Consider the following 26,380-nt stretch of genomic DNA (forward strand, 5'->3'; position numbering starts at 1 on the left):
TTCCAACCGCGCTCACCCCAAGACCGGAAAATCCCCCCCGAGGTCAACGGACCTTTGCATGGTCCTGTCCCGCCCACTACGATTCAAGTGACGGCTGGGATGGGAAAATTCCACCCATATTCTACCCTATTCTGTCACTTCCAAATATCCCATAGAATGTAAATGCATGTTCTTTATCCTTTGTAACCACTTTCCATGTTTACTGTCAGGTATTCATTAAAGGTTAATTATTACTTCTTAAAAATTCATTCATGAGGCATGGGCGTCACTGGCTGGTCAGCATTTATTGCCCATCTCTAGTTACCCAAGGATACATAGTGTGGCTCTGGAGTCACATGTAGGCCAGACCAGGTAAGGGTGGCAGATTCCCTTCCCTAAAGGACATCAGTGAACCTGGTGGGTTTTTCCAACAATCAGCAATGGTTTCATGGTTAATTCCAGATATTTTTTATTGAATTCAAATTCCACCATCTGCCATGGCGAGATTCGAACCCGGGTCCCCAGGACATTAGTTGAGTGTCTGGATTAATAGTCTGGCAATAACACCACTAGGCCATCACCTCCTTTCTAAAGGTTAGTTTATAGGATGCTGTGTGACATAGATCAATCAAAGATCCCAATTTTGGATCTTTTCCGAAAAAACATCCAGGAGCAAGATGACTGCCAGTGAGTCTGGACAGTTATCCAGGATCCCAACGGACATCTTTAGCCATTTATCTGGTCCTCTGACGGTCTGGAAACTGAAGGATTTCATAGAACCACAGAATTTCTACACTGCAGAAGGAGGTCATTTGGCCCAATGTTTTCGCTGAGAGACTGATTCCACTTTTCTGAACTTTCAAATATATTTGATTAGCAAGGAAGTGGCTTTGTAGAAATTCCTGATAGCGCTTTTGGAAAATCAGGCCATGCTAATAACTGAAGGAAATAAAATATATTTTTTCTCAGGAGATAATATGCCTCGAACAAGTAGTTTTGCTGAATATGCAATTGTCAATGGAAAGGCAATAGAAGATGGTAAGTAGATGCATCATATTATCTGGCTGTATGTCTGTAGAATATGGAAACTGTACGATTTCATCATGTTAACATTTTTAATGGAGTTCTCCCAAGACCCCACTGATGGGTTCAATGGCTGGTGAGGGGGAGGCGGGGTGGAATATGAGCCTTAATTGGCAGTAGACTGGACTTCCATCCACCCTTGGAAGGAAGTTCTGCCCATGAGAACTGTCAGCCAAACTTATTGGTCAATAGGTCTTCAACCTGACCAGGCGCAGCATTGCAGTGGCCAGAAGAGATACGGTAGCGCTCTGACTGGAATTAAATCCTCGGACTGTTCAAAAGGTAAGTCCTGATGAGTCTGGACAAGAGGGTAAGGCACTCCTGGGGGCTTCAGGAGGGAGGGGAGATTGCAGCTTTGGGGGGTAGGCCACGGGCCAGGGCAGAGCGTGTCCTGGAGCTCCAATGTCCTGGGGGTGGGTGGGGGGGGGGTGGGGGGGGTGGGGGGGGTGGGGGGGGGGGTGGGCGGGGGGGTGGGGGGGGTGGGGGGTAGGTGGGGGGGGTGGGGGGTGGGTGGGGGGGGCGGGGGGGGCGGGGGGGGTGGGGGGGGTGGGTGGGCGGGGGGGGTGGGGGGGGGGCGGGGGCGGGGGTGGGGGGGGGCAGGGGGGCGGGGGGGGTGGGGGTGGGGGGGGTGGGGGGGGGGTGGGGGGGTGGGGTGGGTGGGTGGGGGGGGGCGGGGGGGGCGGGGGGGGCGGGGGGGTGGGGGGGGCGGGGGGGGGCGGGGGGGGTGGGGGGGGTGGGGGGGCGGGGGGGGTGGGGGGGGCGGGGGTGGGGGGGGCGGGGGTGGGGGGGGTGGGGGGGGCAGGGGATGGGGGGGTGGGGGGGCGGGGGGGGGGGTGGGTGGGGGGGCGGGGGGGGTGGGTGGGGGGGGCGGGGGGGGGTGGGTGTGTGGGGGGGGCGGGGGGGGTGGGCGGGGGGTGGGTGGGGGGGGGCGGGGGGGAAGGGGGGGGGCGGGGGGGGGGGCGGGGGGGTGGTGGGTGGGGGGGGGGCGGCGGTGGGGGGCACCCCAACTCTGAGGGGACTTTTAGAGTGAAGCACACCCCCCACTTCCCAGCTGAGATGAGGAAAAGTAACTGTCACTGTGCCACTCTACCCACATCCACAAGACTAAAAATTGAGGCTGCTTGGAATAAGGCCCATAAGTGGCCACTTAAAGATCCTATTATGTGAATTATCTCTCCCTCTATCTCTCACACATATACCTATCCCTCTCCCTTTTTCTCTCTCTGTCTGGTATGGCTCCTGCTCTATCCAAGACTGCAAGGAACTACAAAAGATCGCGAATGTAGCCCAATCCATCAAGCAAACCAGCCTCCTATCCATTGACTCTGTCTACACTTCCCGCTGCCTCGGCAAAGCAGCCAGCTTAATTAAGGACCCCACACACCCCGGACATTCTCTCTTCCACCTTCTCCCTTTGGGAAAAACATGCAAAAGTCTGAGGTCACATACCAACCAACTCAAGAACAGCTTCTTCCCTGCTGCTGTCAGACTTTTGAAAGGACTTACCTCGCATTAAGTTGATCTTTCTCTATGACTATAACATTACATTCTGCACTCTCTCGTTTCCTTCTCCATGAACGGTATGTTTGGTCTGTATAGCACAAGAAACAATACTTTTCACTGTATGCTAATACATGTGACAAGAATAAATCAAATCAAGTCTATCTCACACACACTTACCTTTCCATCTGTCTCTCACACACACTCATGTTTCCTTCACTTTCTCTCTCTAGCTCACACAAACTCACTTTCCTCTCTCACATAAATTCATCTCCCCCTCTCTCTTTCTCTCACACACTCACCTACCCCTCTCTCTCATACATTCACTTTTCCTCACACTCACCTCTCCCTCTCTCATACACACACACATACACATTCACTTCTCTCTCTCATGCACACACATATTCACATTCAGCTCTGTCTTTCACACACATATTCACCTTCCCCTCTCTCACGTAAAGAACTCACTTGTCTCTTCCTCTCTCACACACACTCCCTACCTCTCTCTCTCCCACACACACTCTCCCCTCACTCTTTCTCGCACACACATTCCCCCCTCACTCTCTCTTGCAGACACACACACTCCCCCCCTCATTCTCTCTCACATACACTCACCTCCCTCTCTCTCTCTTTCACACACACACACCTCTCTCTGCCCCTCACTGTGCCTTTCTTGCCCCCCTGGCCCCTGCCTACTTCATTCTGCCATCTCCCTCTTCCTCGCTTTCACCCTAGCCTCGATCCTTGAGGACTTTGTTTCCTGTTTTTCCAGCTTGTCCAATCAGAGGCTGGTTTCTCACTGCATTATGTTGTCTGTGAAATATTCTATACAGACACTTCACCGGTTTGTTACACTTACTCATGTGCCTTTACTTTATGAGACAAAAGACTGTGGTTCCAGCTCAGCTTTATTAAAAACAGTCATGGATTAAGGAAACAATTCTTACACAATAGATTAAGTTAACTTTTCCTAAAGTAGGCTAATTATCTGAGAAATAGATACCATCCGGTCTGGCGAAATCGATTGGGTGTTGGATTCAATTCACTGAGCTCACGGCAATAGATGAACTCAGGGTCCTCTTAGCATGAAGGTGGATCTCCCATGCCCTCTTGCATTGTCCCAGGTCACAGTAAGTTTGGTGGATTCTTCGCTGGAATTTTTCTTGAATATGGCTATTTTTAACCCCCTTCTTTCTTTGAATGTTCGCTGGTTTTCAGCCAATGGGGTGACAGGGCAGGGAGGTCACAACACCCATGAGATTAGGCCAGGTCAGCCTCGTTGTACATATCCTTTTAATAGGGAATGCACAATTATAATGTCTTCCGGCTGATTACCTTTTGATAGGCTTCAGGCCATAAGGACTATTCCATTGTAAAGTTTGAACATCTCTATTCAATATGTAAAAGGTTTGCATTCTGGTTTCAGGTCATGATGACTTCCCTATAGTTAAAGTGAGGTTCCTCTGCTCGACATGCAAGACAGTTTCAGTATGTGTTCCTTTTAGCTTTTGAGCTGTGGTAATCTCAGAGAGGCAGTTTTTAACTGGAATAATTTAAAATTTCCAGCTTTATATCGGGCCTAATTTCTCAGGCCTTATCCATTTGATCACAATTGGCCACCCAGAGGCTCACTATTGACCCTATAAACAGCCAATGCAGGGAGAAACCAGCCTCTGATTGGACAAGCAGCTTCATAGCATTTTTCAAACTGCAGAACCCCTGGATATATCTAACAAACCTAGTTTACAAAACCTTGACCTAGCGAGAGTCTTTATTCTTTAATGGATGTGGGTGTCACTGGGAAGGCCAATCCCTAATTGCCTTTGACTGAGTGGCTTGCTAGGCCATTTCAGAGGGCATTTAAGAGCAAACCACATTGCTGTGAGTCTAGAATCACATGTAGGCTAGACCAGATTTCCTCCTATGAAAGACATGAGTGAAAAATTGAGTTTTGCAGCAACTGATGATAGTTTCATGGTCACCATTACTAACACTGGTTTTCAATTCCAGATTTATTATTAAATTTAAATTTCACCAGCTGTTATGTTCATATTTGAACTTGTGGCTTCATCTTGCGTCTGGATCCCTAGTTCTCTGACATTACCACTACTCCACCATCTCCTGGAGTAGTGAGAAGAAAGAGAATACCATTGGAAAGTATAATATTATTCCTGAACCATGTTTCTCATTCACATTGTCCAGTAAATCTGCAGGAACAAATATATTTTGTTTATACTCCAGTCAGAAAGTTGTGGGTTCAAGCCCCACCATAAAAAGCATCTTTCTTATTGTATCACAGATTGGTATGGCTCCTGCTCTGTCCAAGACCCCAAGAAACTATGAAGGGTCATGAACGAACCCCAGTCCATCATGCAAACCAGCTTCCCATCCATTGACTCCGACTACACTTCCCACTGCCTCAGAAAAGCAGCCAGCATAATAAGGACCCCATGCACCCCAACACACTCTCTTCCACCTTCTTGTGCTGAGGAAAATGACACAAAAGTCTGAGGTCACATACCAGCCAACTCAAGAACAGCTTCTTCCCTGCTGCCATCAGACTTTTGAATGGACCTACCTCACATTAAGTTGATCTTTCTCTACACCCTAGCTATGACTGTAACATTACATTCTGTACCCTCTCCTTTTCCTTCTCTATGAATGGTATGCTTTGTCTGTATAGCGCACAAGAAACACTTTTCACTGTATCTTAATACATGTAACAATAATAAATCAAATCACTTCTGATCTTGAGCACTTCAAAGGGGGAAAGGTATCATAATCCCAGATGACACCCTCCCCTTTGTGGGGAGGGTGGGGAGTTGATTGGTGATGATTTATCTTGCCACCACACCTCAGGTGAGGAGCAAGGTTGAGTAGACGGGGCTTTTATGAATAACCTCAGCTGGTATGGGATTTGAACCTGCACTGTTGATGTCACTCCGCATTAAAAACCAGCCATCCAGCCAACTCTCCCAAAGGGAGTAATTCATTTTCCAAAGCAGTCTTTCAGTTCAGTCAAGTGTTGATACATGTTAAAGAATTGACCGATGAAAATCCTTCCTCAACCAAAGCTATCAGAAGAGATTGATTATTTTCCCATTTACTGCTTTTCAAACCTTACACTGTGTTTGTTTACTTGATGATGATACCTACATTTGAAAAGTAAAGCATAATTTATTTAGTAATATGGCACGATATATTTAGATGTTCTCTATTTCCATCTTGTTCTCTGCAGACACAAAAGAAGACGATCTTCATTATGGATCTATCTCTTTTCAGAAAAAAGCACCAGGTATTTTTGTTCACTTTTGTTTTCAGTGCTAGGAATGTTAATGCTGGATAAAAAAATCTGATGTCAGCATTGGATGAGATCTGCAAGGGTATTGGATTTTTGGAAGCATGCTTTCTAAAACGCATTGACTAAACTGTAAAAGGTTGCCAGTACATATTCATTACTGAAGAAACAAAAGGGATAAACAAATCTGCACATGAAGTTAAAACACGAGGAATATTGTCTATTGCTTCCACATCGTATCAATAGCAGGAAAAGATTTATATTTGCTTTACACGTCCTGAAATATGAAAACACGGAAAATTCTTCCCAAATTCTTTGAAGTAAAGCTGATTTTCTTAATTGCAACTAATAAACAATTATTCTTTAGTGATAGGAAGGATAGTGGTCTGTGATATAGATCTCAGTTTCTTTCATATTGCCCCCATGCTTCAATGAAAGTAAGATTAAAGAAGTGGTTCCTGCCTCCTCCAGCCTCACTTTCCTGTATTTTCTGCTGTGAAAAGTGTCCACTTCCAAGAGGACTTGAGCGGTGGGCCATGCAATCTCCCAGTGATGTTCCCTGCGTGTCATTGCATAAATGCAATGCTTAATGTGGATCTGAGTCAGGCAAAGGACAACTCTGTTCATTGTCAATCTATATGAGTGAAATGCAGTACTTTGAAGTGTTAGTAGATCATATTTGTAGTTTTTTATCAGTCTGATCAGTGAATATTATCCTTTGATTGCAATGTTTGCAATTATCATAGGGATCAGATATGGCAGGCAGAGCAATGAACAATCTTCAGATACTGTAAGTACATTGATTCCTACTGCTGTAATCGCACATTCTACAATATTATCCGCAACAAATTTGTTACCTGATGTAAAGAGATGCAATAACAATACACCTGATTTTAAATGGTCAATTTCTCTGTTGCAGAACCTGGCTGATGATGATTCATCTGTTGTTATCTATGCACAAATAGCACCAACAAAATGAGATTCACAGAAGAGCTATGAAGAACGTGTTAGTAAAGTTTAAAGTTTATTTATTAGTGTCACAAGTCAGCTTACATTAACACTGCAATAAGGTTACTGTGAAAAAAAATACATAAGTGTTCGTGTGTGGAATATAACGTGGAGGTTACTATTTTTTAACTGAGAGCGGATATGGAGCTTTTTCCTTTGTATCTGCTCCGATTTAACACAATCATTGCGTTATACTTTTCAAACATGTATATAACCTAAGAATAATAGCTTGCATTAGGAAAATCCTCTTAATATAATTTCAACAATCTTTTCACAACTTCTGCAGATGCTATGTAAATAAAATACAACTACATTATGAAAAGTAAATTGAAAGTTGCCTGCAATTTTGTTGCCCAATTAATCGTAGAAGTATAACAAGGAACAATGATTCAACTGTGTATTATTTAAACCTGAGTGGCTGCCTTCATTAGAGTCAACATTTAATACCCACCACCATTCATTTACTTCAAATTCACTCAAAGAAGCAGCTACTGTTATCCTTGGCTAATGTGCCATTGATGTGAGTTCCACCTTTTGCTCCTGTTCTTTCAGAATCTCTTGATTAAACACTCCAAATTAAATTCTTGCATCATGTCTATATACCTGATAACATTACATATCCTTTACTGAAGAAACAATTGGAACCAGCAGATCTGCACAGGTAATTAAAATACTATTGGCCTCCAGCTCATATCAATAGCTGGAAAGGATTGATATTTGTTTAACATGATATGCAGCGGGGTTCCATTTATGAGGAAAAGTATTGAACTCAAAACTTTGTCCCATAACTTCTGGGTTCCCCAGTGTCGATTTGGGAATGCCCCAATGATGCGCTGGGGAATCCCTCCAGGAAGTTCCCACTAAGGGTTTACCCAGCAATTGCTAACATCCCTTGGACAATTACGCTACGCAGAAGAGATCTAAATCGCTAATTGTGAATGGTTTGGCCAGTTTAACCCTGATAGTTATTCTGAAAGGAGTATTCTGAAAGAGAAAAATCCCTTCTAACTCTAAACACCCAGACCCAGTTTTGTTGAGGATCCACCTCACCCCCACTTCGGACCCATCCCCGACCCCTCCCCCAGCTCCAGCCTGACCCACCCCCCTCTCAGTCAAACCCTTTCAGCTCCAATCTCTCCTCCCTCCCATCCAGCTCCGAATCCTTCCTCCGGGCTCCATTTCAACGCCCCCCCCTTCCCCCCCCCCCCCCCCCCCCCAACCCGCCTCCCAGTCTGACCACCTCTGGCTCCAATCCAATCCCCCCTCCCTCAAGATCTGAATCCCCCTCCAGCTACGGTCCAATAACCGCCCCACCCCAGGCTCTGGTCTGACATCTCCCCCGCGCCCCTGCCCCCCCCCATCCTCCCCTCACAGTCTGGCATTGACCCCCCCCCTCTCAATAGCAGAATAAAGGTTAGTGCTGTCTGAAGCAAAAACATAAGAACAAGATACAGACGCACCCTTGGAATGGTGGGGAGAATTAAATGGAGGGTAGAGTTCATGGTCTGAAGTTGTTGAACTCAATATTGAATCAAAAGCCTGTAAAATACCTAATCAGAAGATGAAGGACTGTTCCTCCAGCGCGTTGAGCTTCACTGGAACTATTTAGCAGGTTGAGGTTAGAAATGTGAGAGCAAGGTGGCAAATTGGAATGGCAAGTCACTATAAATTCAGGGCACACTTATAGGGCAAGAAAAGGTTAAAGTGGTCACCCAGTCTGCATTTAATCTTCTCAGTACTTTGGTGCTGCCTGGGCATGATCCCATCTCCCCTGAGAAATTAACTCACCTGAACTCCTCTGGGAGGTCTGCTCATCAGGGCCACACTGTGAGAAACCAGTTGTAATTCACACCTGCCTGCCCTCATACTGATGTGAATGGATGACCTTACGGGGAGATAAAGCGAGGGTGGGAGTGGGTGGGTGGGGCTGTGATTCAAGCGGAAAGCACTGATAATGAGATTCAAATTTATTATAATGTTGTTTTTGACACTGAACATCGGGAATCCCATTCTGTCACTAGCAGGGGTGGGGACAATCGCACTGACGTAAAATGCAACTTGTGCCTCTTGCGAGGTTTTCCGCTCCTGTGATCAAACCTATCCAAGAAGAATGGCAGCAGAAAATTCCAACCTTGGAGTCTGAACAGTATCTATTTGGTAGATCGTAACTATGTAGAGATATACTAGAAGATTTTTTTCAGTCCAAGCCACAGGATACCTCCATTCAGACACCTGAGCCAATTAACCACATGTCGACTAGACCAGATATGGATGTCAGATTTCCTTCCCTACAGCGCATTATCATTCTAGATGATTTTTCTCGACAATGAACAAAGAACAAAGAAAATAGAAAATTACAGCACAGGAACAGGCCCTTTTGCCCTCCAAGCCTGCACTGACCATGCTGCCCGACTGAACAAAAACCCGTACCCTTCCATATCCCTCTATTCCCATCCTATTCATGTATTTGTCCAGACACCCCTTAAAAGTCACTATCGTATCCATTTTCACTACCTCCCCCGGCAGCGAGTTCCAGGCGTGGTGATCGTTAGACCAGCTATAACTTCCAAGTCTATTAAATGAATTTAAATTCCACCAGCTGCTATGGTGGGATTTGAACCTGTGCCCCTGGAGCAAGGCTGGGCCTGTGGATTACTAGTCTGGTGGCATCACCACTATGCTGCCACTGCACCCCCTTGCCTTGTGCACCAAAGTCATCCCCTGCATCCACTGAAGAAAATTCTCATTAATTTCTAGCTCTGTGTTTTCACTCTGGCTCTGCAGAAACTGTCAAATGACATCTCAGCAGCGTGTGGTTAACCACATTGCAAACATTACAGAGTCGGATCCTGCAGCTGACTCACACCTACGCATTGTGTGTTTTAAACTGTTTAAGTTCACGCCACAGTTTGTTGTCTCGTAAACCACCAAATCTTGCTTTGCTGCTTCTGATGCAAATTTTTGCCCAACATTATACATGGATGTACTCAGGGCAGTAACCACTACATCCTCATAAAAATATCCTTCTATAGACCGAATGAAAAATTCTGAAGTTTATGTCAGATTCTGAAATTTAACTCACTTTTCTGTTTAGTATCAAGTTACAAGAACATTACGAGTGGTATAATGCATTCAGTAGCACTGTAGTGTTTCAGAATTCAATGCGGTTGACCCTCAACTGACTTTTGAAGTGGCCTAGCAAATGGTTCAATAATAGGAAGCTATGGATAGGCAATAAATGTCAGCCTTGCCAGCAGCCCCCGCTTGCTGGGAATGAATTTAACAACAAAAAGACAGCAAATTTCTGGGATGGCAATCTGGTCCTACTGTCTACCCATTCTGCCAAGCACATGAAAATGGGGACACACCTTCGCGTTATAACTGATTGTGTGCAAGGTTCTCTTAGATCTCATTTACTATTTAAATCAAACCAAAGGCCTGAAGAGGTACTTCATTGGAAATGGGGAGGTCTAACCCAAGTTCCACAAGCCCTTCCAACACTCACATACAAATGTCACTTGCACACTACCTCAATCCATCCCCAGCTCCTCCAAACAATCCAGCAACCCTTTCACAGCCTCAATTCTTCTCTTACCACCAATCCCAATGAAAGGAGCACTTGTCAAAAATGGGCAATGCCTGAAAGTGTTGGAAACAAATGATGAACAACTTATAATACAGTCAAAAATTTAGCATTAGAAATTTAACACTCAGGGGTTGGGAGCCAATGTAAGACAACAAGCGCAGGAGTGGTTGGTATGTGGAATTCGGTGCAAGTTCGAATCAGGACAGAAATGTGTTGGGTAGGCTGAAGTTTATGGAAAGTGAAGGAGAGCAATTGGCCTTCTGTGCATTGGATTAATTGAGTTTGAAGGTGACAAAAACATGAAATATGGTTTTGTCACCAGATGTGTTGATGCAGAGGAGTGGAGACAGGCAATTTTATTGAGGTGGAAGCGAGAAGAGGAAATATAGTTGAAACCTAAAACTCAAGGGCAACCAGTATTAATAAAAATCTATAAAAAGATTCAAAGGGGATTATCTGAGATAGTTCTCAGCCTGAACAGTTGGGGAAACAGTAAGAATACCCACTTTCTGCAGCAAAAGCAGAACCAACACTTTATAAAGAAAATATATTTTCACTTGAAAACTCATGCGTTAATAAATTGATCTGTTAAGTCATATGTGTGAAGCTTGTTTGAGATTTTCAGTGAAATAACAGTGGTTGATGAGGACAGTGCTGCTGATATTGTCTTCCTGACTTTCAAAATGAGTTTGATAAATTGCCACATTATAACATCTTGATTTAACGGGGAAGTGGTAACATGGATATGATTGCCTAAGATACAGATGGCAAAGGGTAGTGAAGTAATGAAGCAAGAAATGACCTCTGACCTCTATAATATTGTTCATCCCTTGCCTCAGCTTCTTTGCTGCTGAGATCCTCATCAATGAACTTGTAACCTCCAGATATGCCTCCATTCATCACATCACATTAAACTCACCCTAATCTCTACTGCCCTTGCTCAAACTTAGGTTAGCCATCAGTCTGACAACTCCTCAATCATAGTATTGTCAGCTGAGTTTTTGAGTCCTTCCATGGACTTGCCCCTCCCTGTCTCTGTAGCCTCCTCCAACCATCCAACCCTCCAAAATCTGTGTTCCACCAATATCAGCCAAACATTGATAGTTGCGTCTTCAGCAGCCTAGACCCTAAGCTCTGGAATTCCCTCCTTAAACATCTATGGCTCTCCACCTCTGTCTCCTCTTTTAGCACACTGCTTCAAAAAATAATTCCTCTTTGACCAAGCTTTTAGTTACCTCTTCTTATCACTTCTTTGGTGACTTGGCATCAACTTGTGTTTGATACTATTGCTGTAGAGCATTTTGGGATGTCTCATAATGTGAAATCAAGAATAAGAGGTCATAGCTTTAGGATAAGGGTGGTAGATTTAAACAGAGATGAGGGGCTAAATTGCCTACTCCTGCTCTTAGTTCTTATGTTCTTATGTAAGTTGTTATTGTGTTGGAAAAAAGAAACACAGATTTAATTTTCAAATTATCAATATGCAGCTCAATATTTATATCTAATTAGTGAGACAATACATGATACCGAGATTCTCCCCTAAGAACCGCTGTTGTTAAATATTTTACTTTCTATGCAGCTCAATCGGCCTATAAATTACGTAATTATTGAGGTATACTCTTCAGGAAAGCGATTCCTTCTTGTAATTTGTGATTTCACAAAGTCAGTTTCTAAATAGCAAAGTTAATCACTAAATATTTACAACACAGAAACATGGCCTTCAGCGCAATAGGCCCATTGCAGTGTTAATGCTCCATGTGGCTCCTCTCACCCCTCTCACAATTTCTTCCAAGGCACCACCTAAACCCCCTCTGCCAACTAGAAAGATAGGGCAACAGCTCCATGGGAATACCACACCCAATGTCCCCTCTAAGCCACAAACCATGCTGGCTTGAAACTAAATTGCTGCTACTTCACTGTAACTGATTCAAAAACCTGAAACCAAACAGCACACAAGAAGTAGCTTCGCCACAGACCACTCCAGTGGTTCGAGGAGGTAGTCGTTTCCCCACCACCCTCTCAAAGGTCAACCAATGCTGACTGATAGTCTGTGAATGAATTCTTGAAAGAACAGTAATCACAGGTTTAAGGTGTTAGAGTATGAGATCAGAAACACCAACTATTTCCTATTTGGGCATTAATGTGAGGATACAACATTTCACTCCAGGCACAAACTGGGAATCTTTTATCAAATCAAACTTTATTTAACAACACAGTTTAAGTATAATAAATGAATTAGCGTAACATTTACTAATTAAATAATTCTTGAACGTGATAAGATACAGTTCTTAACTGCTCACCTATCTCAATTAGTTCCAAATTCAAGCAATTTCCTCTTACAGACTTAAAACGGCTCTTCAAAATCAGTTAGCAAACACCACAGGCTTACATGCTTGTTCTTGTTAACAGTCCTGGAGCTTTTGAACACCTCTGGAGAGAGAAAGAGACAAAAAGACACCTCTTGTTTCTTTCAGGACCCGGCAGAAAACTGACTGTTTTAAAATAACAGAGAAGCTGTGTATCTTCTCTGCAAGCTTAGCTCCTCACATTAGCATATGACTCTGACTCTTGTCAATCAACGTAATTAAAACCCTACTCTGAAACCCCAAGGAAAACATAAGTAAACACAAATGCATTAACTCTGTTTAGACAAACACTCCATGAGCTAAAATCAGTCAATATCCTGCATTCTCCACATTTGAGCTAACTGTTACCCAGACAAATTGGCACCATGTAAAAAAGAGCTGCATTTTCAAACATAAACCCTAACCCTAACCCTTACGAGAAACATGATAAAACATACATTTAATAAAGGCATAGTATTATCACAAAGGTCATTGGAAAAAGAACCAAAGGTGAGGTGGAAAGAATAATTTTAACTCAGTGAATTATGATGATCTGGAATACACTGCCTGAAAGGGTAGTAGAAACAGATTCTAGAATAATTATATGAAGAAAATCAAATAAATATTTGAAATACAAAAGAAAATGCCAGTTCTAAGAACAGCCACACTTTGAAAAAGAAGTTTTCTTCCATCCTTTCTTTCTCCAATTATCTGCATGCAAACTATGATGTTCTATTTAATTACTGTGCCATAGATTACGGATGAATCATTTCCATCTGCAGCATCTCGAATCTGAGTGAATATGAAAAGAAGTCATTAGATAGCTTCACTTTTTCATTGTATTAAAGATTTGTCCTAAAACTTTTAAATTAAGTTAGTACATTAAGACTAACATGTAAACTTATCTACTTACATCTACTGAGGGCTGCAGATCAGATTGTTCATCAAGGGTAAGACCTTTGATACAAGTACAATTAAATAGTGAAGTTAACATGTAGGGAAGAAAATTATCAAAATGTTGCTGTAAAAATATAACATTTTAATTACCTGGTCCCCTCTGTCGAAAAATAACAGAAGCATAATGAATTTCTTCAATGTTTAGCTCGGAGTTTGAATTGTTACTGAAGGTAGTTCCTCTTTGATCATCATTAGCTATTGAGAGGAGTTGAATGAATTTGGGAGTTAATTAACGGTTTGAGAAATTCAGCAAGTTCTTTTATTTATCAGTATCAGCTTTTGGTTCATGTTGCTAGGGTTGGTAAATATAATTTTTTTCAGCGTATTTTGTTCCTTTGTACTTTTCCTGTGATGGGCCTATCTCACATGGAACTGGAGAGAATTTGCATAGAATTTGTCCCACTGCTGTCCCTTGTGTAAGGTGGAATAAATATGAGTGCTTTTCTTTGTGCCCTTGACATATGATCCACTGAGGAACACAGGCTCATCAGAATCCGTTACAGTCAGTATCAGAGCCCCCAAGGAGCAAACCCTTGGAACACACAGACAGGGATTCAAGTGCCAGAACAGTATAGCTCAAGAAAACTATCCTGCAGGTTACTGGTTGCTTAACGCTGCATATATTTGCACGATTGGGCCACCTTGCCATTCAGCATGATGAGGGAGAGGACATTGACAACATAGTGAATGGCAAGAAAGTCAGAGGGTCCAACAGAATCCAGCAACCTATCTTGTTGGGCAGAGAGCTTCAGCTAAACAATCCGTGGTTTCCTGGGTCAAATTCATGTCCAGCATATATCCCAATCCTTCCACCTAGGATCAAAGAGCATATCCCCATGTGACAATATTGATTACCTAACTTTGGAAACTCACTAGCCACTGCAGGAACACTCTCTGTGCGCTGATAACATTGTGGCGTTACTGGCTAATTGGAGGATTGACTTCTTACCCAGGTGCAAGTGCTTATAATGCCTGGATACAGAGCTCCTTCACCTACCTCACTGCCACCCTTTTTTGGTTGTAAGATGGGAGGATAGATGCTGTTGTGGGTTTATTCGCTCATTGAGTATTTGTGGGCATGGAGCAGAATGTCACAACTCTGCCTTTGCCTGGGCTGTTTGCTGTCTGCAACCAGAACATATAATGGCTTAGACAATCAAAGTACAAATGTGTTATTATGAAATATGAAATCACGACTGTCTCTGCCCATGAGTACATCCCAGAATCTGTGAGAGGGTAGATTCTAGGAGGTCAGTGATCCAAGTGTAACCATTATTCATTCTCTCTCCTATCCTATCCAACACAGAGCAGATGCTTAAGCCACAGCCTGAATGACTATAGCATAATTATTACAGCTTTTTCTGGAAAAGGTGGTGGGGGGGTGAGATTTAAACTGCCGGGTCCAGTGAAGTGACCAAACACTCGATAGCTGACTGTAGGCTTTCAAGACACCCATATCGGAGAGTGGACCTCACCATCCTATCCAGCACGTTTTGGAAACTGCCTGATAGGACATCCCAGTACGTTCATCGAATGCTCACACATCAAATTCATCTCTCTCTCAAATTCTCAATCCCCCAAGTCGGTATCTCTGTTCTCCGCAGCAAAACTAGCATCTGATCTGATCCTTATGTTAGCTTTTGCCTCAGCATTGCATGGCACCTCCACCCCTTCTGCTTGGCAAATGTTCCAGCACAGTCGTTTAAAAATGCCTCAGTCATGTGCACTCATCAGAGCAAGAGCAGGCGATGGTGCATTATGCTTAATGTATCCATCATAATTCTGTCAGGTACTAGTGCTTGATTCACCTACCAACAGCTATTTCTCTTACCTGGTGCATTGATCTTTGCGAAGTGATTCGTTATTAATGCAATGATGCTCAGAAGAGGCAGACAAATGAGAGAAATGAGAATGTACTTCAGATAAGCATTCTTATTCTGCTCTGAAAAAAATTATACCATTGATTGTTTAGATACAAAATATTTTTAAAAATGTGAATATTATGAAATAATTTCTCAACACCAAACTCAACTTAATTGGTACAAACTATTTCCACTATCTTCTCACAACATAGCATTGGGTCGGTTAGCTCAGTTGGCTGGATGACTGGTTCATGATGCAGAGTAACACCAACAGGGTGGGTTCAATTCCCATGTTGGCTGAGGTTATTCATAAAGTCCTGCCTTTGCAACCTTGTCCCTTGCCTAAAGTGTGGTGATCCTCATGTTAAATTGCTACCAGTCAGCTCTCCTCCACAAAGGGGAGAGTAGCCTAGGGTCATCTAGAACTATGGCAACCTTTATAGTATTGGTAAAAATCTTCAGATCTTCCACCAATCAGCTTATTATAAAGAGAAAGTAATTTATTAATTTCACAGAAGGAGAAAGCATCAAAAATTATAGTTTTGGTTAAAATAGGTCAACAAAAAAATCTCAATTCCCATCAGAGAACAACAGAAGTTGCAAATTGCCTTATGAATTTTTATCTAATTCCTGGCTAATTTCTGCCCCCCATTCCTGAAAGTTAAATTTAATAATGTTTCACAAGCACAGTCTACATGATGATTTCTGACCCACATGGCTATTGTTCATGTTTAAGCCTCGAGGCAACATGCTTCTTGCCCTTGGAGAGCTATCGTTCCCTGACATTCAACTGTGCACATCCAAAATAGGTGATGACTAGCAATCAGGCAGAATACCTTAGGGATGCAACTCAAACTCAATTGCTAATTACAGTGGCCTTGTGTCCATGACCTCAGTTTAGATGCAACATCAGGGACCAGAAATCAAGCCCAGTGCTTTACTTGTCTGCATGGTATAGCTAAGCTCCACTCTGGATAAATTCAAGGAGCCATCAGTAAGTTAGCAGCTAAAACTTTCCAAAGATGAGGTATCAATTTACTGGCGTGATTAACCTGTACCTGCAGAGTGGTGGGAATCTGGAACTCACTGCCTGAAAGGGTGGTACAGGTCAGAATTCTCACAACATTGAATAAACATTTTGATGAGCATTTGAAATGCCATAGAATGCAAGGTGAAGAACCAGGTGCTGGAAAATGGGATTAGAATGGATAAGTGTGTTTGATGGCCAGCACAAACACGATGGGTTGAAGGTCCCCTTGCTGTGCTTTCAAACTCTATGACTGTGAATTATGGATAGATGAATCTGCGGAAGGTATTTTGTTTGCTCTTACAATTAGGCTGAGTAATGTTCTCAACATCCTCTTACTGCCAGGGTGGTGTTTTAGCTCCCTCTTCTGGTCAGACTCATCAATGTCAGCCAATTTCCCTCAGTCTCACATTCAGACAGCAATATTTATCTCTTATTGTGAGAATTCTGTGCTGTGAGTTCAACATCCCAGTGGAGTGCCACAAGGATCAGTGTTGAGGCCTCAGCTATGTAAAGGTGAAGTCAACATAGTCCCAGGTGACCATAGGCTCCTCTCTCCTTTGAGGGGGAGAGCTGACTGGTGTTGATTTAACCTGAGGATCGCCACACCTCAGGTAAGGGGCAAGGTTGAGAAGGCAGGGCCTTCATGAATAACCTCAGCCGGTACGGGAATTGAACCCATGCTGTTGGTGTCACTCTGCAATCGATGACTATCTCTTTCGTTTTACTGACATTGAGGGAGAGATTATTGTCATCGCACCAGTTCAGCAGATTCTCTATCTTTTTCCTGTATTCTGTCTCGTCCTTGTTTGAGATCCAACCCACTACAGTGGTCACCAGCAAACTTGAAAATGTCTGGGAGTGGAATTTGGCCACACAGACTGAGACAAGTTGAGTGAGTAAATATGTGGCAGATGCAGTATAACGTGGATAAATGTGAAGATGTCCACTTCAGATGGAGAAACAGAATGGCAGAGTATTATTTAAATTGTGATAGATTGAGAAATGTTGACATACAAAGAGACCTGTGTGTCCAAGTACACCAGTACTGAAAACAACCATGCATGTACAGCAAGCAGTTAGGAAGGCAAATGGTATGTTGGCTTTCAATGCAAGAGGACTTGAGTACAGGAACAAGGATGTATTACTGCAGTTGAGCAGGGCCTTAGTGAGACCACACTTGGAGTATTGTGTGCAGTATTTATCTCTTTATCTAAGAAATGATATACTTGCCATTGGGGGAGTGCAGTGAAAGTTCATTAGACTGAATCCTGGGGTGACAGGATTTACATATGAAGAGAGATCGACAAGTCTAATCACCATCCTCTTGTCACCCTCCCTCCTCCCCCCACCATCCCCAACAGGCATTTATCATTGTCAAGCCACCAATTTCAATGTCCTGGAGGTCACCATTGACTAGAAACCTAACTGGACCACATACATAAATACTATGGCTTCAAAGACAGATCAGAGGCTGGGAATTCTGATGACAAATTACTCACCTCCTGACTCCGCAAAATCTATCGAGCAGCGAAAGGCACATGTCAGGTATGTGATGCAATACTTGCTCTCCATTTGCCTGGATGAGTGCAGCTCCAAAAACACTCAAGAATTGACACCATCCAGGACAAAGCAGTCAATTGGTTAGTATCACATTCATCCACCTAAACATACAGACTCTCCACCAGCAGCAGACAGTGGCAGCAGTGTGTACCATCTATAAATGCATTGCAACAATTCACCAAGACTCCTGCGACAGCACCTTCCAGACCCATGACCTCTAGGACAAGGGCAACAGGCACATGGAAACACTACCACCTGCAGATTCTCCTGCAAGTTCACACACCATCCTGAGGTGGAACTGAATTGTCACTGGGTTGTAATCCTGAAACATTTCTCCATAACAACGCTATGGGAATACCTTCACCACGTTTCTCTACGTTCAAGATGAGAGCTCACCACATTCTCAAGGCAATTAGCACTGGGCAATAATTTCTGGCCTTGACAGTGGTGACCACCTCCCATCAATGTTTTTATATAAACCTTCCTGTTCTATATTTTGGGAGTTACTGGACGGGATTTTACAACCTCGCTCAGACCAGAAATTCCCGCCCGAGATCAACGGAGATTTCTGTTGTCGGATCCTTGCCCACTCCGATTCCGTGGCGGGCGAGGTGGTCGAGTTCTGGCCATGTGCGTGGCATGGCCCTTTTCAGAGGACAGTCATGTGATCACTCCATGATGTCATCAGAGTCTCCACAGGCCGCCGTCAGTTGGGGATCTGAAACCTGTACTGTGAACATCTAAAAGCAAAACCACTCTGCTGTTCCTACTGAAACCTTTGTGGACCTCCCCTAAAGAATCATTTACTGCACCCCCAACCTCAGGTGATATAACAACAAGGCTGGTGATAAGACAGGATCGGAAAAAAAACACAGAAAAAGAAAACAGATTTTCTTCTTTTTTTAAAACTTGGAGGTCGGGTAAGATGCCTGACAGGGAGAAACTTTGCGATGTCGAGGGTGCTGATAAGGGACAACAGAATCATAGAATCCCTACAGATGAAGAAGGAGGCTATTTGGCCCATCGAGCCTGCACTGACAACAATCCCACCCAGGCCCTATCCCTGTTACCCCACGTATTTACCCTGCTAATCCCCCTGATACCAAGGGGCAATTTAGCATGGCCAATCAGCCTAACCCGCACATCCGAAGCGTGTGAGGAAACTGGAGCATCCGGAGGAAACCCACACAGACACAAGGAGAACATACAAATTCCACACAGACAATGACCTGAGGCCGGAATTGAACCCACGTCCCTGGGCGCTGTGAGGCAGCAGTGCTATGCCCTGCGAAACCATGGCAAGTAGAAAACATCGTAGCTTCTTACCAACGAACAAAGCGGGTAGGCACCAGTTGACAGTATCCGCGCATGTGATCGGGCATCTGGGTGGGGATGGGCGGACGGAAGCTAAGGAACTCGCACGCAGTAAGTGGGAAGAACAAGTCCTGGCACTAATACTTGCACAGTATCTAAATTCCCCCTGCTGTGGTAATCTGGTTAATTCCTCCAATCATCCATTTAGCTAAACAAAAGAAAAGCTATTAGGTGGAGTACTGCATAGTTCTCCTGAGCCTGCAAGGAAAATGGCGATCTCTTTAGGGCCATAAATTCTTTTGATGAGGAAATTGAACATTGGGGTTCCCATGCAGGGAGATTCCAGTATTTTGTACAGGCAAATAAAATTCCACCTGAACTCATGGTTTCAACTTGTCTCAGCACTATTGGAAGTAAACCCTTTAACTTATTCCACAGTTTGATTCAGCCAAAGAAGCCCGGAACCAAAGCGCTCAAGCAATTGGTGAGAGCTCGAGGAACATTATTCATTGTGGCCACTAGTTATTGTGGAACGGTTCAGGTTTCATCAAAGAAGTCAAGTAGAGGATGAGAATATTTCACAGTTTGTAGCTGTCTTAAAGCATCTTGCTGAATATTGTGAGTTTGGTGATTCATTGGATGACACTCTGTGAGATCGTTTGGACTGTGGGTTAAGAAATGAGGCAATCCTGCGATGCTTGCTTTCTGAGCTTAAGAACGGCTCTAGAAATTGCAGTTTTGATGGAACTCGCAGCTAGAGAGGCTTCATAGTTGGGAACAGGCATAGGGGTGCCACCTGGAGGAAGCCTCCTTGACTGTAGGCATGCCACCGATGTACCAGAACGGGCCATTTACAAGCAAGAACAGCCAATGCAAGAATTGTGGCAAGGTTGGTCACATTGCAAGAGCTCGTTTGAAAAGATCAGCGTTCCTTGAAAAGAGCGGTAAGAAAAAGAATTTGGACACACTTAAAAAGAGGAATAGAAACATAGAAAAACTACAGCACAAACAGGCCCTTCGGCCCACAAGTTGTGCCGAACACATCCCTACCTTCTAGACCTACCTATAACCCTCCATCCTATTACGCTCCATGTACTCATCCAGGAATCTCTTAAAAGACCCTATTGAATTCGCCTCCACCACCACTGACGGCAGCCGATTCCACTCGCCCACCACCCTCTGTGTGAAAAACTTACCCCTAACATCTTCCCTGTACCTACCCCCCAGCACCCTAAACCTGTGTCCTCTCGTAGCAGCCATTTCCACCCTGGGAAAAAGCCTCTGAGAGTCCACCCGATCTATGCCTCTCAACATCTTATACACCTCTATTAGGTCACCTCTCATCCTTCGTCTTTCCAAGGAGAAAGGACCGAGCTCCCTCAGCCTATCCTCATAAGGCATGCCACTCAATCCAGGCAACATCCTTGTAAATCTCCTCTGCACCCTTTCAATCTTTTCCACATCCTTCCTATAGTGAGGCGACCAGAACTGAGCACAGTACTCCAAGTGGGGTCTGATGAGGGTCTTATATAGCTTGGAATAAGACAAATTTAGTGAAAAGAATTTATAACATGGCTGACAAGGACAACAGCAGTCAGGAAGAGATGTTTTAGGAGTCTGAGGAGGAGTTAAGAGTGAACGTGTTACTGGTTCAAGGTGAATCACATTGATTTTGGGTAATCCTACACTGAGTGGACAACTGATCAAATGGAAGGTGACACAAGCACCACCATATCTTTAATTCCCAAGACCATGGGCGGAATTTTACGGCCTCTCTCGGGCGAGACCAGAAATTCCTGCTCGAGGTCAACGGAGATTTCTGTTGTCGGACCCTCACCCGTGCCAGTTCTGTGGCGGGCAAGGTGGTAGAGTTCCAGCCAATATATTAACAGAAACCAAGGCAACTTCCCTTAAAGCCAGCAAGTGTGATCTTAAGAACATAAGCAGTAGAAATAGTGCCTTAGAAGGGTTACATCATCTCAAGGTGGAGCTGAGTGGACCAACAGCAGAGCTGCCTCTCCATGTGAGCCAAGGAAACATTTCGATTCTCTTTGGATGATCTTTGTTGGAGAAGATCAAGTTGGACTGGAGCACTGTAAACTGATTGGTCAATGCCAAGGTGGACCTACAGCACATCCTGAACAGATGAAAGAGTGCATTTGAAGATACATTTGGCTCAATGTAAGGAGAGCAAGGGAAACTCCAAATCAAGCCAAATAGCCAACCAAAAAGCCTCCAAGTGAGGGGGGGGGGGCATACGTGATTCATCTGAAGGTCGAATCAGAGTTAGAGCAACTTGTTAGCACTATGGTTTTGGAACCTGTTACCACGAGTAATTGGGCCATCCCAATAGTGCCTGTCATGAAACAGAATGGTGCAGTTCACATTTGTGGGGATTTAAAATGACCATCAATCCGGTTATGTGTGGATCAGTATCTATTTCCACGGACCGAGGATCTGTTCATGAACCTATCGGGTGGGCAAAGGTTTAGCAATGGTGACCTTTCACAGGTTTACCTGCAAATGAAGGTCGCAACTGAATCTCAATCTTTGCTTACCATTGTTTGCCATAAAGGCCTGTTCCATTACAAACAATTACCCTTTGGAATCACTTCAACCCTATATTATTTCAGCAGTCAGTGGACCAAATTCTTAGTGGTTTACCCTGGGTACAGTGTTATTTTGATGACATTTTGATCACTGGTGCAAGTGACCAGGAACATTAGATGAATTTAGAATCAACAGTGCAACACCTTCAAGTACATGGCCTGCGCATCAAGAAAAAGAAATGTGACTCTTTTTGAACTTTGATATAATACTTGAGCCACAATTTGATAACAAAGAGCTAAATAAAGCACCAAAGAAGATGGAAGCCATTATGGAAGCTCCACATCCCAAAGAACATGACATAATTGAGGTAATTTCTAGGTATAGTGGACTATTGTGGGAAATACATGTCTGTAGAATCCCTAAAGTGCAGAAGGAGGCCATTCAGCCCATCGAGTCTGCACCGACAACAATCCCACCTGGGCCTTATCCCTGTGACTCCACATTTTTACCCCGCTAATCCCTCTAACCTACGCATCCTGTGACACTAAGGGGCAATTTAGAATGGCCAATGCACCTAACCTGCACATCTTGGGACTGTGGGAGCAAAGTGGAGCACCTGGAGGAAACCCACACAGACACGAGGAGAACATGCAAACTCCACACACACAGTGACCCAAAGCCGGGAATCAAACCCAGGTCCCTGGAGCTGTGAGGCAGTAGTGTTAACAACTGTGCAACCGTGCCACCCTCCAGTTTAGCTACCTTGCTGAAACCACAACATAATCTATATGTCTGTGCTAAACAGACTTGGCATTGGACACCCAAATGTGAGGAAGCATACAAGGAGTGAAGGTTGCTTTGCAAAAGTCTGAAGTCTTAGTTTATTTTAATCCAAGACTGCCATTGCAACTCACTTGTGACACTTCACCCTAAAGAGTAGGGGCAGGCATCTCGGATATTTTACTTTCTGGAGAGGACAGGCCAATAGCATTTTCTTCCCGCACACTGACGAATGCCGAATATAACAATGCTCAATTGGAAAAGGAAGCATTAAGTATAATACTTAGGGTGCAGAAGTTCCATCAGTACCTGTACGGCTGACATTTCACCCTATTAACAGAGAACTGATCGTTGACAACCATCTTTGGGCTACATAAACGTATACCTTCACTCGCTTCTAGTAGTTTGCAAGAATGGTCTTTCAACTTGTTCGCCTATTCATACGACATAATGTATCGACAGCCAGAGAGCCGTGCCGATGCGGATGCATTATCACAGTTTGCCTAAAGGTGGCAGCTGTGACAGCCAACACTCGCTCAGCATTGCACTGAATTGACCTTGTGGATTACGTGCTCAAGTGCCTGAAATGGGACCATGAACTCTTGATTTTCCTGACTCATCCCAGTGCTAACCTAAGGCTAAGATCTTTATATTTGGCCATTTGAAATTATGCAATCCAATTATGCTAAAACTGTAGCCCACACGATTTGACTTCACATATGCATTGTGGTTTCATCTGGCAATTTCGCAAGAATATGCAAAGAGTCACAGATTAGAGTCGGGCTCAGTGTTAATAAATAATAACTGATTCAAAAGAAAAACCTGCAATCATTTCAACAAATTACTGTACTTGAAAGACCCTGCTCTATCTTTCCCCTCTGTTTCTTCAGCTGGACTCTTTGTACGCGACTGTAATGAATGCAACAGGAAGTAATACATTGAAGCAATTTCAAAGAATGAAAATACCATTGCTCAGATCAGTAATGGCCATTACAAAGTGACAAAACCTGGTAGTATGTGATAGCATTACTTTGTACAGTTATAAATACAAGCTGCAGCTGAGTAATAATTGGCACTTGTGCAAGGCATGGGAAGCATCGATGAATTGCATGTGCACTACATGACATTAAATTAATCAAATGTTCTTCATTTAAAAAGCAAGATTTTTCTGCCTGTTGAAATAATAACTCTTACCATTAACTTCAAGCCTGTACACAAGGTAATATTTTAGCATGGTTCTGTTAAACACAAGGCAGCTCCACCCTCTGTTATGTTGTCCAATGTTCAGAATAAACAATGACAGGCTGTTGTTTCCCTCATCCGAGAGATTAAATGTTTTTTCTTTCACAAGAATATTCCTGCCATTATCCATCCAAACAAGCCTTGTTGCTGTACTGATATGAGAAACTGAACATGTAAGACTGACACTGTCTCCTTCAGTCAGAGGGTGAGAGGGACTTGCTGTCACTGGAACAGAAGAACATTGTATTTATAGTAATGCAGGATTTTGCAACATTTTACAATTTCCACTTTTTTTACTTCCCATATTTAAAGAATGATTCATCATTCTAAAGCAATACAGTAATGGGAATTCGTAATTTTGTGGCCCAGGGCCTTTCATCCATTCTCAGTAATGCAACTGTCTACGCTTTGTCTACACTTCCCGCTGCCTCGGAAAAGGAGCCAGCATAATCAAGGACTCCACGCGTGCCGGATGTATTCCGTCGGGAAAAAGACTGTCACCTTCTTCCATCGGAAAAAGGAACAAGAGTCTGAGATCACGCACCGCCCGACTCAAGAACAGCTTCTTCACTGCTGCCATCAAACTTTTAAATGGACCTACCTTACATTAGTTGATCTTTCTCTGCACCCTAGCTATGACTGTAGCACTACATTCTGCACCCTCTCCTTTTCTTTTCCCCCATGTACTCTATGAATGGTATGCTTTGTCTGTAAAGCGCACAAGAAACAATACTTTTCACTGTATCCCAATACACGTGACAATAATAAATCAAATCAAATCAAATCAGCATTGAATACTGGAAATGCTCCAGTATAAGGACAGAGAGAATATTTTTTAAGTTCCTAGCTAGAAATCATTGTTCTTGAAATCTCAAGTAAATTTTACTGAACAATCCCATCAGTATTTATCTAAGAATTTTTCAACTTGTTTTATTTGTGACCAGATTGAGACAGACACAGGTGAAACCTCTCTCAATATAATTTAAGGAATGTGTAGTTAGTACAGTGATTGACGCTTCAATGGCATCCAAGGTTAATTGCTCCCTTTAATGGAACCACTTCAGGTGAATTTATTTTAAATTTGAACCTCACTTCTCAAAATAAAAGCTATTGCCGCTTGTACAGTCCCCTAAATTTCACCCTAACGCTACACCCAAATCTGCTCGTAATCCTCTTCTTCAGGCGGTATGTTGCATATTAGATTCTAAAGCTGACTGAAAAAGCCAGCTCACAGGAGTGCATTGTCACCTCCTTGTGCAATTCCATATGTCTGGCTACTTTTATCCATGTTCAAATATAAGGAGTAAATGTAGTTCATGCATTCACTGCTTTAGCCTGTGGTTGAAAGTACATGATATCCCATCAAACTACAATGTCTACTATTGCTCAGTTGGTAGAACTCCTACCTCTGAGTCACAAGGTTTTACCTTCAGGACCCCTCCAGCAGTTGACTATACCAACCAAGATTGATACTTCAGTGCCTACTCAGGGAGTGCTGCACTACCAGAGGTACCATTATTTGGACGAAAGGAGTACAAATAAGCTTGAGATTTGTAGCTCCAGTCTCGCTGTGCTCGAGGACATAAAGGGACCTATGGCACTATTTCAAAGAAGAGCAAAGGAGTTATCTCCAGTGTCTTGGCCAATATTTATACCTCAATCAACATCATAAAAAATCAGATTATCTGATCTTTATCACATTTCTGTTTTTGAGAGCATATTTTGGCTTTGACATTCCTACATCACAGCGGTCACTAGACTTCTAAGAATGTTTTGAGACATTTTGTGGTCTTAAGAGTGTTCTATAAATGCAGGTCTTTCTTCTCCTGTTGGAATTACATAAGAGACTGGCAGCATCCCTCCAGGAACAACGGAAATGTCCATTATGCTACTTCCATGGGGCTTTATTCTGCCAGTCTCCCACCAGAATTACTTCAGGAAAGTGAGGAGACCGATGAATAATTTCATCCCTGCTGCCTTGAAATTCTTGGACATACCTTGTATGGTTATCAATTCAACTGTCACTAGTTCCATCGTGTCCATAGTACATTGATAGGTTCCTGCATCTTCAAACCTTGCTGGAGAAATCTGTAGAGGAAAGCTCATCCCATCAAAATGTTGCAGGCTGATTCGATTCTGAATCTCAAATTTATTTGTGTTCCTTTCATCCTTCTTGTCTGTGGATGATATAAGCCTAATCATTTCTGTTGTCTGATGGTCGTTTCTCCAATACCACGTGGACAGATTGCGCTTGGACTTAGGTTTACAGTTCAGGTCAATCAAATT

General features: G+C 43.4%; 2 protein-coding genes across 2 annotated transcripts in view; one reads left to right on the forward strand and one right to left on the reverse strand.

Moving 5' to 3' along the window:
* LOC144505023 (uncharacterized) overlaps positions 1 to 7,446 on the forward strand; it is a 296,824-nt gene extending 289,378 nt beyond the window's left edge. The window contains exons 21-24 of the mRNA XM_078230677.1: positions 949 to 1,017; positions 5,801 to 5,857; positions 6,607 to 6,650; positions 6,780 to 7,446. Coding sequence (XP_078086803.1) covers positions 949 to 1,017; positions 5,801 to 5,857; positions 6,607 to 6,650; positions 6,780 to 6,839 — 230 coding nt within the window. The 3' untranslated portion in view covers positions 6,840 to 7,446. The remainder of the gene's footprint in view (positions 1 to 948; positions 1,018 to 5,800; positions 5,858 to 6,606; positions 6,651 to 6,779) is intronic.
* Positions 7,447 to 12,641: 5,195 nt separating this feature from the next.
* On the reverse strand, positions 12,642 to 26,151 carry LOC144505454 (uncharacterized). Its single transcript, XM_078231559.1, has 6 exons — positions 26,092 to 26,151; positions 24,047 to 24,319; positions 15,588 to 15,698; positions 13,847 to 13,951; positions 13,713 to 13,756; positions 12,642 to 13,591 (listed from the first exon to the last, which is right to left on the reverse strand). The coding sequence occupies exons 1-6, from the start codon at positions 26,135 to 26,137 to the stop codon at positions 13,532 to 13,534; spliced, it is 639 nt and encodes a 212-aa protein (XP_078087685.1). The 5' UTR covers positions 26,138 to 26,151; the 3' UTR covers positions 12,642 to 13,531.
* Between the last annotated feature and the right edge of the window lie 229 nt (positions 26,152 to 26,380).

Source organism: Mustelus asterias, chromosome 16, assembly GCF_964213995.1.
Source record: "Mustelus asterias chromosome 16, sMusAst1.hap1.1, whole genome shotgun sequence".
Lineage (NCBI taxonomy): Eukaryota > Metazoa > Chordata > Chondrichthyes > Carcharhiniformes > Triakidae > Mustelus > Mustelus asterias.

What these genes read in the sequence shown, in the direction of transcription:
- LOC144505454 (XM_078231559.1), bottom strand. Translation starts at nt 26,137, where the DNA reads ATGGACACGATGGAACTAGTGACAGTTGAATTGATAACCATACAAG. An exon ending in CGCAAAGATCAATGCACCAG is followed by an intron (nt 13,952 to 15,587) that starts GTAAGAGAAATA and finishes TCCTCTCAATAG; the next exon opens with CTAATGATGATCAAAGAGGA. An exon ending in TTTTCGACAGAGGGGACCAG is followed by an intron (nt 13,757 to 13,846) that starts GTAATTAAAATG and finishes CTTGTATCAAAG; the next exon opens with GTCTTACCCTTGATGAACAA.